The sequence below is a fragment of the Eumetopias jubatus genome, unplaced genomic scaffold, assembly GCF_037043125.1.
Source record: "Eumetopias jubatus isolate StellerSeaLion01/CBP00866 unplaced genomic scaffold, mEumJub1_p1.0 scaffold_5, whole genome shotgun sequence".
NCBI classification, from domain to species: domain Eukaryota; kingdom Metazoa; phylum Chordata; class Mammalia; order Carnivora; family Otariidae; genus Eumetopias; species Eumetopias jubatus.
The window spans coordinates 73,236,911-73,250,625 of NW_028274811.1; the positions used below are offsets into that span (position 1 = coordinate 73,236,911).

Genomic DNA, 13,715 nt, shown 5'->3' on the forward strand with positions numbered 1-13,715 from the left:
GATAAAAACCACAAAGCACACATATGCTCCTCATGTAAGATTTTATCTGAACTATTTAGGTTTTCTGCATATCTAAAAATGTCTACAAAAACCTTCCTTCATCCACATCTTCTCTAAAAGTTTAATCACAGTATAAATATTACCTGGGCAAAGAGCAATGAGGTCAGCTATGAGAGGACCTTTGAATGTGAATATGAAGTATCATACTCATCCAAAGTAGACTGGATCGTGGATTTTCAGATTCTGTAAGATGGGACCTCAAACATAGCAACACCACAGCCCTTAAACACATCCATCTATCAGTGGGTTAAGGAGCTGTGGGGGAGAAGTGTTACATAATGCAAGAAGAATCTGAAAGGGGGTCAGTGAAGACAAACTAAGGGAAGGACTCTATTTCTACATCACATCTATATTCATCATTGACCTGAAAAGGAACTCAGTTGCTTTAAACAATTATATTTATGATATTCATAGAAAGAAAAATATTGTTCCTGATCTGTCATCCCATTTTTAGGTACATAAGGTCAATGGCATCACTTCTCTGGGCCTTAGTTTCCTCGGTGATAAAATAAATGAGCCCTAAAGGTTCTGCCTTTATGACTCACTTTGTTAGTTACTCAACAAATGCTCAGAAGACTCAACAAATGCTTAGACCGCTGTACCTCAAATACAAAAAAGTTATATTTTAAATTTGTGTATTTCTTATTTTAAAATTAGTGCAAGAGATTGAGAAAGGTTAGTAAAGAATATTTAAGGATTAAAAAAAAGAATATTTAAAGATGAACACAACCAAATGGAAAGTCCTGGTACATGGAATACTAATTTGGAAGTAGCAAAGTGGAAAGGTGTTGAAAGAATCATTGGAAGGGAAACCCTTAAAATTTATTACTTATGCAATTGATCCTGGTAGCAAGGCTTCATTCATATGATCAGTTTGCACGTTGGCTGCATATAGAACAGATTCAACACAGAATACTCCTGAATTCTGCTCTCTTGGCAAAGAAGTATACTGTATGAATTTACCATACTTGTGGGTCTCAAGAAAAGAGAGACTAAATTTTTGCCAAAAGTCAAACTCCACTTAAGATAATGTGACAGTTCAAGAGCAGTCGCTCTGTGTTTTCATGGATAATGCATGAACATATCAAAGAAATTATTGTTATTTTAGCAAAGACACAGAATAACATCAGTGAAGGCAGCCATCAGTAGACTGAAAGGAAATGAAGATTCTATAATAATTAAAATAAGCTCTCGTCAATGAAAGGCTGCCAAAAAAAAAAAAAAAAGTGTGCATGGAGGGAACATAGCCATGATGAAAAGAGGTGGTTTATACTGGCTCAGTACATGACTTAATCTAGTGCCGGGCGGTCTGCTTAAAAGACACTAAAACAAATCTTAACGTTCTAAAGAGGAAAGGTAGTTTTCAGTCATGAGCAGTTTTAGAGCCAAGGAAAGAAAATGGCAAGGCCTGATGAGTATAGCATTTTCTCTGCAGTATCTATTGCTAGGTAATCATGTACCAAATGTGAATTTTCAAAGAAAGAAGGAAACTCTCAGCAAACTAGTAAGTGCATTTGTAATAAATCGTGCTGTGCATAATGCAGAATTAGAGCAGAGCAAAAAGGATGACAGAGCTCGCTATGTGTAAGTCATGAAAGAGTAAATAACATTAAATTGCAATGGCATTTAAAACAAATTCTCTGTAGAATTTTCACTTTTTTCTTTATTTAAATCAAAAGCAGAGTTGCTGTTTTCTAATTCATAAGTTTTTTTTTTCCCAAAGAAAGAACACTGATTATCTAGTATGTATATAGTATAAGATCACTGTAATGTGAGTAAATTTTTCTCAAACAGATGGAGCAGATTTTACAAGAAGGGGAAAAAAGAAACTGAATGGACCCTCTAGACAGCACCATCATCTTCCTGGAAGGGCTGTGGGCCTCTAGCTGGCAAGAATTTGGGATAAACTTGGTCCCACAAGGAACTGACTTCAAAACAATATATTCGGTATATGAAGTTCTTAGTTTATATAAATGAAGAAATGAAAGACTCACCCAAATGGCTTGGAATAAAAGTTAATAAAAAAGGCCAATTGAATACATTTTTCTGAGAGCCTATTTCAAAAAGTGAATTTCCTATTCCATATTTAACTTTCAAAATTACTATTCAAAACCAAAGTCAAGAATATTAATATAAAGGATTTAGACATTACCCTCCAAAAGAAAGACTTCACAGAGAAATAAGATCCAACCACTTCATTTTCTGAGAGATCCTAAAAACAAACAAATATTTAGCTACATTTTGAGGTGTTTTTGAGAATACTTAATTAGCCCAACAAAATCAAAATGAACAAGCCAAAACTATACATCCTAATGACCCTTCCGATGTTTATAAACTGTTAGTTTTCTTCCCTTGAGTAAATTAAAGTTTTTTGTCTTATTCCTATCTGGTATCAATGGTAGTAAGTTTAAAAAGGATTCTTTCTGTCATTTTTAAGAATCTACTTACCTCTTTATTCTTAAATTATTGATTATTACATCTCAGAGTCTAACACTTTATTTTAGAAAGTACGACTGTTCAAACAAACTATAAGATTCTGAAGGGAGTCAGATAATATCTTCCTTTTAACAAAACAAATTAACACCATAGACCTTCAGAGCTTTTTTAAAGAATGACAATAGAAATCTTAATTATAAACACACACCTAGTCAAATTTGGTTTAATGCCTTATTAAAAACTTCCTAGTTTTATGATATAATATAGAATATAGATAATGTAAGTTCACTTGAGCTCCACAAAAATAATTTTGACAAGAAATGAACACTGAGCAGGGTGGCAACTGGGTTGAAAACAAAGTCACAGATTCATGTTGGATATTTTATTACTAATCCTCAGACTTTCATAAAGTGAAACCAATTCAACTTTAGGAAATCAAAACCATAGTTGCTCACTTTTAAAGAGAACATTTGCATTACATGCATCCTTTACACTTGAAAGTTTTGCATCCTGTCTCTGGGTGTCAGTTATGGTAAAATTATGGGAAACCGGGGACACATACAGGGCAGTATTGACCATAGACACTGTGATGGAGAAGATGAAGTTTTGTAACTTATTTGATTACTCCATGATTTTGCGTTAGCAGTTAAGATAGTAGTCCAGCACCTCACATGATGCCTATTGCATAGTAGGTGCTCAATAAATAATTTGTTGATTGTTAGTCACTTGGAGTTTCATTTGGTTAGGTATAGATATTCCTTCCAAACATGATACCAAAAATCATATCAGAAAATAATAGTGAACTAAAATGTTTAGGGTGTGCAGCAAGTTGAATAATTTAAATTTAGAACTAGAATTACATCAGAGATCGTCTATACAATCTACCTGTTTTGTTTTGTTTTTTTTTTTAACATGAAACCTATTTCTCAACAAGATTAAGATCACTTTCCCAAGTTCCCTGCATAGGGTTTTGTCAGGTAGCATGGCTAATGCCAGAGATGACTGGGGAAAAGTCCAGAGCTTAAGACATCGTTTTATTGGCACTACAAAGCTATAATTCATTTACATTTACAGCTATGATTCTCATCTGTCACACTTAGGACACTGTCATATCAGTATCTCAAAAAAAAAAAAAAAAAACAAACCAAGTCTCTCAAGAAACATATTTACATTTGGACATTGGGACATGAACCTTATATGGAATGGTTGCAGTCTTTTTTGATGCTGTACATTGTTTAATGTAAAAAAATCTCATTCTAGCTTTTACAAAAGATGCGTGTTTTTCTTTTTGTATTGCCCATTCTCTCCTTACTTTGATTTCCAACTCTTTTGTAATTAAGCAGCATGTTTAACAACATGTGGAAAAAATTTTAAAGTATATTAAAGACACTGAAGTCTTGGAGTCTCCTTACACAAATAATTTCCCCAGAGCCAATAACACAAGTTATGCAACTAAGAGTGAGTTTTATCTTTTTTTTTAAAGATTTTATTTATTTATTTGACAGAGAGAGACACAGCGAGAGAGGGAACACAAGCAGGGGGAGTGGGAGAGGGAGAAGCAGGCCTCCCGCCGAGCAGGGAACCCGATGCAGGGCTCGATCCCAGGACCCTGGGATCATGACCTGAGCCGAAGGCAGACACTAAACGACTGAGCCACCCAGGCACCCCAAGAGTGAGTTTTATCTTAATGTGAAATGTATTAAGGCAACTTAAATGGATGTGAAAGTATTGGCTTTAGACTCAAGGCAGTTATAACAAATAATATGGCCATTAAACATTTAGAAGTCTTGTTAATTCATTTAAAGTTTAGGTGGTGTAAAGTGACTAATATTGAAAATGTACCAACTCCATAATTCCCATTGCTTCCTCAGATGAATACAGACGTTAATGATCTAATTATGTGACTAGTATGCAAAGAGCAGATGAGATTGATGAATTTTTTGTATGTGTGGGGAGTTTTAATGATCAAGATTTAGAACATAGGTTTCTCTGTTAAAATTTGAGAAACAAAAATATTAGCCACATTTGGATCCACCAAGGTCCCTAGGCTGTGCTTTTCATGCCATGTTTAATTACTTCTGTCATTATTCATCAACTAAAATTTATATTTCATTTTACAACCTACATTCTCATGTAAATTTAGGCCTTTATTTCAAATGGAACAACTTAATTTTCCTGTGGACTCTTATGCCATTTATTGCCTTAATGAATATAAAATCCACAGCAGATGAGGCAAGGCTTTTCTTTCATGAGAGTTTCTAATAATAACAACAATAATAAGACACCTGGCATTATGATAAAGAGTTCTAAAAAAAAAAAGCGATTTTATCAGGAGGGCAAGAAAAACCAAATGAACTGTTTGTGAATTTCAGAGAAGACTGGTCTTCAATCATGATTGTAGATATTTAGTTATACTTCAGTATCCATCAAGACAAGAGGTTGATAAGGGAAGGAAAGTATCATTTTAAAAGTGCTAAAATTATAAAGGAAGAGCAAAAGGAAGCAAAACACAAAAACAGAGGCATCAAATTAATAGAGAAAAATTACTGAAGTTATCCTGAATAATGAATTGCTATTTCTTTTTTTTTAAAGATTTTATTTATTTATTCATGAGAGACAGAGAGAGACAGAGAGAGAGAGAGAGAGGCAGAGGGAGAAGCAGGCTCCCAAGGAGCAGGGAGCCCTATGCAGGACCTGATCCCAGGACCCTGGGATCATGACCTGAGCTGAAGGCAGACGCTTAACCATCTGAGCCACCCAGGCACCCGAATTGCTGACTATTTCTGCTGAGGCTTTTGAATTTATGAAAGTAGCAAGATCCATTGATAAAATCTTATTTAAATCTACTTTTTGCCTCTAAAACACCAATATACACTAAGAACATTTATCCTCAAAGATCAAAAATCCTACTATGAATCTAAAAAGTAACAAGATTTTAAATTAAAAAATCTAAAAGATATACTTTTTTCCCAGAGAAATAAAACTAAAGGACAGTTATTTTCTTTCCTAACAAAATGAATACGTTGCTGTTTTTTAGCCTCCTATTTAAATAAATCATAAAAACCTTTAAGGACTTTGTCATCAGATGAATAAGGATTAGCCACTAAACTTCAATTAGTAGTGATATTTTTTATTAGCCTTAATGTGTACAGGCCTTTAAACATTTTGCATGTTTATTATAATTCAGCAATTCCTCAATACTCAAAACACTCACCACAGATTTGAAGCCTGAGATTCAAATGTGAAGGTCAAGTCAGGTAGCACTCACACTACACAGCGTATTTTAATAGGTGCACAATTTCCTTTTATCAATAACTCTGGGCATTTACGAGGTTAAAAATAAATAAATCCATAAGTAAATAATTTTTGTAGGCTTTCCTGGTCTGACTGCAATCACTGTTTATCAAAGCTATGGCTCTTAGATGCTCCAAGTTGGATATGCCTATTGATCGTTATGTAACTGAAAATAGGGGCATGAAGTAAGTAGAAATGGTGCTGAAATGCTATTTTCCTGTTTTCGTGGTTACTCAGATTGGTGTTCATATCATTTACACTCATTAAACACAAATGCACAACTCCAACTGTCCATCTAAATATTTCTGACGAGAGACAGACAGTCTCAGCTCCCCAGAGGACATGCCCTGTAACTGAAGTCTGACCTTGCTTTGTCTTTCATTTTCCTAGAAATTTTAACTTAAATCTGTTATTTGTGTGTTAGTGTGTGTGTATAAACACATGCATGTGTGCATGTATACTGCCGTCAACCAGGGCTTTGAAAGCAGAATCTTCACAAAACAATGACTTATTTTCACGGTAGATATTTAGGGGACTTTAAAACCAATAAACCTCCTCTCAGTCACAGTCAATTAAGTATATATATATACACACACACGTATACATATATATGTTAGATATATCTGATGTATATTATATATATACAAATATATATCTTTCAAATTAGGAGGCAATAGAATCTTGTAAACCAACCCTTAGCTCCGTTGTCCTGGAGCCAAGTTGTATTGGTTCCTGCCCTTTGATCAGTCCAGAAAGAATCTTGGGAAATTGTCAGCTCACTGGGTAACACATATTAACAATGTGAAGGCCAATCAATGGCCCACAATTAAACATTTTGGGGCTAGCATGCAGGTGTCACGGCATTCACGCTCTGCTTGAAATTACATGTTGTCCTTTCACTTTGGGCCAACTCAACCAGATTGGCTCCCTCAAGGACCCACAACATTTTAAAAATTCAACAAGAACGGTCACATACATGTAAAGCCACTGTTACAGCAAATCCTGGTAGTAATGAATTATAATATATAAGAATGTATGATATTTTATACCTATGGGAAAATACTGTCAAAGCAGCAAGAAAAAAATCATCTCAACATAAAACTTAATTGTGGCTCCATGTATTTTGTGGGATAATCAAATATTTACTGGCATTATGTTATCTCTATTTTAAATGAACTTACTACAAATTTTAGGAGTTTAGTTGATTGAGGTAAAAATAGTCTTTTATAATAGAAATGCTCATGCTATTTGCCCTTTGCTGCATTTTGGAATCTCAGAAGCCTTAATTATGAGGTTAATTTGATAGCATTCCCATATAATACAGATTTGGGAGTATAAACAGTGGTAGGGATTTCTAAAAGAATTACATATTTCCTTTGAAAATATGTAAACCATCTAATTTTTTTCAAAGATATATGCATAATAATTTGAAAAGCCATTTGGATGACTCACAGTTAAGAGACCAAGAAAGTTTGCATGTTTTGCAGGTTTTAAAAAATCATCTATTTATTATCAGGATATGAGGTGTTTGGAGAAAGAACCTGATAATTGTTAAATAATGACTTTTTTTTTCACTATGTCAGACTGTGTGAGATACTTAAAAATGCGTTAATCTGTTTCTCTAGTGTTTCTTAAATTAAAGCACTTAGAGGTTTTCACTGATGCATTTTTAATGTGTCATCCAAGGTGTCAGGTTTAACTACGCCCTGCAGACTTAGAGTTGAAAGTGTTCTCTAGTTTAAATTAACAATATCCTTGCCAAAAGTCTTATTAAAAATTGCTTCATTTACCAGTGAATAAAGTGTTTTATAGTTCATTAAAATTATGCTAAGTGATTATAATAAAATCTTTATAAAAAGATATATTACTAAAAAAATAAGCCATCAAGTAACAGAAGATATGCTAATGAGACATCATCACATAGTCCATATTATATTATTCAAAGGATGAACTCTTCTTAAAACATTTCTAAACTGTTATTGTTGAGAATATGAATTGCAGTGTGTATATCTTTATATTATCACAATGGTTATGTCTCATGTAATTAAAGAGTTTTATTGAAAGCACATAAGCTTATTATCACACTCATCGATAAACTAGTTATTCTCCATTAAAACACATACACACACACGATTTAGTGTAAAATCATTTCTGCTTCTGTCTGTCTGATAGAGGCAATTATTTCATTATTTTTTTCTATTTTTTGACTGACCCCACACAATTTATTCACAAAACACATATACATCTTCTCTTCTGAGCTCATGAAACTTTCTTGTTGAATAATTTAACCTTAGAATAAATTATCAATGATAAGCTTCTTCTAAAGAATAAAATATTGCAATAATTCAAAGCATTACCATTTCTCTGCCAAAATACATTTTGTCATGTAAGTATAACTCTTTGACCAGGATAATTATTCAGTTGCCCAAGTTTAGGGAGACATTGATCCCTTTATTATTAAAATAACATTTTTCTTTAACAGCTGAGTGTGGGGCAGGATTACAAATGTGCAGCATGGAAAGCAAGCTTGTGGAAAATCGGAAGGAGAGTTTTAAAGGATGTTATCATAGCCAGAAGAGGAGATACGATGGAATTCATAATTATTTACTGGTTAACATACCATTCAAATATAGCATGTATTTTATACAGTCTTGCTTCTCAGAGGTAAATGCAGGTGTATTTCTTTTCCTACTTGTCATTGGATGGTAATACAATTACTCTAAATAACATGTAAGTCAGTCCTGAACAGCAGTTACAATTCCCTGCCCTCAAGTTGGCTATTCAGCTCTTGTTTTCAATAGTATATACAATCCTGCATTACAAGAGTGCCACAAATAATATAATTTCCATGGAAAGAGGCGATTATTGGCAAGATGACGAAAATGATGAACATATATTTAAATAATGGGAAACCCCATGAGCTGATTCACTTGTATCTCAGGGAGATGTGCATATTTAAAAAGTAATTATGTCAACTTAGTTTTCCTCTCTATGGTTATGTCACATCTGAAAATAGAAGCAAACAAGAAGAGGAAGAAAAACTCTGTACTCAAGAGAATATCTAGCAACATTATCTGACTATTTAAGTCTTGGCCACAAAGTTCATAATTCTCAGGCTTTATAATCACCATTGGTACTCACAGATAGGCTTCGTATCAAAGCCCCGGCTACAGAAAAGCAGGAGACCTCATTGTCATACATCAAGATTCCAAAGATGAAAATGACCTGTTTATGTGAAAAATTCACCTTTGACTTTGAGGACAGTTGTATCAAATATAAAATACCTATATTTAAATGTAATGCAAATAAATTACATCCTTTTTCCAAAAATAGAGAGGAAAAAGATGTAGACACAAGGACCTTTAAGGGGAAGGTTGAAATAATTAGAAGAGGGATACATTTCCACAAAATAGTAACATAGTAATACATAATGTTACCCAGTATAGTCACTCATCCCTTAGTTTCTCCAGAAGCACAATCTGCTTGAACATCACACTTCTTCCTTTTATCCCTGGAGGATGGAACTGGGGAAGCAGTTTCAGTGTGTGTGAAGGATGGCGGACTATGTGGTCAATGAAGTTACAAACTTTCCCCAGATTTTGAATTTGACACTCTGTTCTCATCACACTAATATGGATGAATACATCAAATAGTTTAGGGGACAGTGATGATTTGAATGAATTACCAGGTTTCAGTATGTTCTCATAGAAAAAAACTAAATGAGTGAACTGATTTTCCTTTACTCAGCATTCAATATCCCTATTAAATTTTATACAACTGAAAATCCCTTAGGTTAAAAACCCCAAAGACATATTACCATACAAGCCAAAAATAATCTGCCAAGTACCCCAATAAGTGCAGAGCTAGACACAGGGAATTCTGTATCTTCAGTGGTGAGCCAGAAAATAGTCTGAATGTACAAATGGCTTATTAGTAATAAATTAAAACTTTAAGAATTTTAGATGTAAAAATCATGTTGAACAGATGTTTATTATTCATTTTAATTTTTTTGTAGACCAAAGGAAAAGATGTGGATTTATGTTTACTGAATTTATCATTACAATTAAATTTAATATTTATTCTTTCTTTCATACTACAATAAAATAGATCATTCTTAGTAATTAATACTAAATATTATATAATATCCTGCTCTAGCATTATGTCTTAACTACATCTGGAAGAGAAAATATTGATATATATTAATGTATTACATCATTTTTACACAGGTATGTCATAATATAGACACAGGATGAGGAAAGCCAAATTATGTGACTTTTAAAGAATACATACTTTTCATATAATACTAATTTTGAAGTACAATTACAAAGAAAAACGTGTAATACAAACATGAACAGTGCAAACATTTCTTTAAGACTTTTTGAAACTTTATTTTGGTCAATAAAAAAACACAGTGAATACTAAGTCAGAAATACTCAGCAACTTCCTTTAATAAATGCTTTTCACTTTATTAAAATATAAAGGTGATTTTTAATGTGGCCCTGACCTTTTTGTGAGCCAAATTATCTTGCAGTATTTAATACTATAAGAATTGAGAAGAAACTGTACAGTAAGAAATACTTGTTAAAGCAAATTCAGACATTATCATACATACAAAAACATTTTGATGTATTTTCTAAATTCACATTAATAAAAATGACAAAATTAAAGAAAAATTTAAGTAATAGCATGATTCAATAAGAATGGAAAAAAAAAGATTGTCATGTTCCAGGGTCTAAAAAAATTACTATTAAAAATGAATACTGACTTTTTAAATAGAAATTTGAACAAAGAAGATCTTTACAAATAAAATCCCATTATTTTAAGGACTCTGTATATAAATGTCAGTTTCATCTTGGTAATTTATTTGTGTCCAAGAGTGGAACCACCACTGAACAAATAAGAAGCTTAGTTTAGATCTTATATATTTTACAAGTTATAAGAGCCAGGTCTTTGTAGGTTACAGGAACCATAAACTCCTCTCACTCCCAAGAGCCATTTATTTATTTCTGGAAGTGAGAAGAGGCCATGATGGAAAACTCTTCTTGCTACAGATTCCAAAGACGTAGTACTAAAGGGATTTTGAGTTTACAGAACCTCAGACTCAAATTTTCAGTGGACAAAGACAGAGAGTTACATGAATCTTCCTTCTCTCTGGATTGGTCTCTACCCTAACCCAGCCATTTTATACCTGATCTGGAGCAAAGACATTTTCTAGACCCTGTGGCACACACAACAGAAACCAGATGCTGAGAATGATGCTGAGAAGGGGACCAGGCATTAGCAAGAGGATGATGTGGATGTGAGTGATCAGTGTGATTTCTAGTTACTTAGGAAGCATCACATGATTTGCTTGAAGTTTATGGGAAAAAAACAAGAGTGATGAAATCCTGTAGTACAGTTTGGGTGAAGAGGTGTGAGAGAGATTTGGAAATGCAGCTGATAGTTCTTCTCAACAAGAAAAGCTGAAAGATCACATGCTAAGCCATTACCTTACTTGATCTTTTCCAGCTCTTCCTCATTAGCATTGTCTGTAAACAAAATAAAGCATTTTCATTATCTTATGACTCAAATACAGAATAGGGCAGCCAGCGGTTTTCTAGAGGAAGCTTAACATTTAAACAGCAGTTTCCAGCAACGAGTATACAAGACAAAACTTGTTTATCACATACACACAGCTAGAAGAAGCACCTTTAACATTCAAGCAGTCTTTCTGGTGAGAGTTCATTTGCTATATTCTTTTGTAGACAGAAATGAGACCGTATTTTTAAATAGAATGGAAATTTTGAGATATCTTAATTATTGGTTGGAAAAAAAAACTCTTATTGAGTTTCATGATTGGCAATTGTTCCCTTTGGTGATGGAGGTGAAGGATGTATGATGACTTTAGCAGGTAACTTTTCTCTTCAAACATGTTCAAAAGTCTGTCGTTTTGGTGGCATCTTAGAATTATCTCTGCTTCCAGTTAATCTTTAACTATATTGGGGTCTACAAATGTTTTCAATTGTGAAAAATGATACATTAGTCGATCTTCCTGCTAAATGTTCAGCCATAACATGTCCTTTAAATCAGTTTTTTCTTTTTCTTTTCTTTTTTTTTAAGATTTTATTTAGTTATATGACAGAGAGAGAGAGACAGCAAGAGAGGGAACACAAGCAGGGGGAGTGGGAGAGGGAGAAGCAGGCTTCCTGCTGAGCAGGGCGCCCGATGCGGGGCTCGATCCCAGGAACCTGGGATCGTAAGACATAAGCCGAAGGCAGATGCTTAATGGACTGAGCCACCCAGGAGCCCCTTAAATCAGTTTTTTCTGTCTGTGTGTTTCATAGTAAGAAGTAGTTATGGCTACGAGTTTTATTTAAGGCTAATGGAGATCTTTAATGAGTGCCCAAGATCAGTGGTCTCTTGTATAAAGTAAGTCATAAAAATCCAAAGATCTTTTATTTACTCTCCAGTTTTAAATTTTTCTCAGTGAACACTGAGGTATTAACTTCCTGATTAATCCTCTTTACCCTCTCTTATCTTTAAGGCCAATGAAGTGGAGACTAGGGAATATTTGGAGAAAAGAATATAGAGATTGAAATGCTACTCATATTTGTACATCAAGGAAGCATACTGGTGCCTTTAAGAAATATATCTCCTTCAGCAGAATTTACTATAAAGCAGGACCATTTCAGAAACTACTCATAAATTACAAAAATATAACAAAGGAAAGATTTTAATATAAGATTAAGTCATATAGAAGACAACCTCTGGCCTAAACCAAGACAATGGAATTACACAGAAGTTCTATGGTAGGAAATGAGAACATCATAAAATTGTCAAAGATAAGGATTCATTTGTCTTCTTTGTAGATAGTGGTTTTATAAGTTATATTTTCCCTGTATATCCTCTGTGTTAAATATTGACCAAAATATGGAAGAGTGATAGATTTCCTAATGTTACAATTCCTAATTTTTTTTTTTTGAATGGAGCCAGGAAACAGCAAAGCATTGTTATCAAACACTATTTATAGAAATATTTTATATGTTTTCTAAGTACTAATGTGCAATTTATTTTGAAGCAACAAAACCCACCATTGGGTTGTGGAGATGGTCATGTAGTGGCCATGTAATAAATACTTGTTGTTGATCTTAAGTGAGTTACTGTCATCAGCATCACCACCACCACTTTCTCCCTTATCACTGAAAGGCAACTGGAAACCAAATACTTTCACGGCATGCCATATTCACAACGACTCTACCAGCAGGAGTCAGACAATAAATGTTTAACTTTCTCAGAAAGCAGAGTTTCAATGAACAAAGAATGATAATTCCTAGAGATAATGCTTTTAGTCAAATCAAGTGAGAACAACTAAGATAAATCAGAAAGTAAAATATCATAGCTCATGGCCATTTATTATCATCATCTAGTTTCTAAGAATCTCCTAAAATTCCATTCTGTAAGGGGCTAAGAGCATGAGGAAGAGTTCAATCTCAGGGCAACACTATTCAGTGTAACACACATTCACTACTGCTGCTCAAAACCACATCTCCTGACTCAGAGCCACTGCATACAATAGCCCTTCAAGATGTAAAGCTAACTATAGGATTGGTATTTTTCCCGTCTCTCAAAACTGGCTTTACAAATAGGCTGCATGGTATCATTTTTCAGAATTGAGACACTGACACAAACAAAAAGTCAACAATTGCCCTGAGTATAAATATGAAAGATCTGGCAGTTATGGGGACAAATTCATTATTTTCTTGATTTGGTTTCTAGAATTCTATTATTGGATCCACTGACTCTCAAAATGTCCCTAGATTTTTAAAAATTATTATTTTATTTTTTTCATCATGATAAGTATATTCTTTAATCCCCATCCCCTATTTCGCCCATCCCCCACCACGCAGCTGCCCTCTGGTAACCATCAGTTTGTTCTCTATAGTTAA

The 13,715-nt window shown here is 33.7% G+C and overlaps 1 protein-coding gene across 11 annotated transcripts in view; it reads right to left on the reverse strand.

Annotated features, from left to right (window-relative positions):
- Nucleotides 1-13,715, reverse strand: part of MCTP1 (multiple C2 and transmembrane domain containing 1) — a 505,859-nt gene that overhangs the window by 212,117 nt on the left and 280,027 nt on the right. For 6 of the 11 annotated variants that reach the window (XM_088023391.1, XM_088023392.1, XM_088023390.1 and 3 more), the window contains exons 6-7: nt 11,280-11,318; nt 2,213-2,272 (exon numbers count right to left, since the gene is read on the reverse strand). The exons of 1 other annotated variant lie outside the window; for it this stretch is intronic. In XM_088023391.1, the coding sequence (XP_087879517.1) occupies nt 2,213-2,272; nt 11,280-11,318 (99 nt within the window). The remainder of the gene's footprint in view (nt 1-2,212; nt 2,273-11,279; nt 11,319-13,715) is intronic. 4 more of the 11 variants (XM_088023396.1, XM_088023394.1, XM_088023397.1 and 1 more) reach the window with 2 other exon arrangements.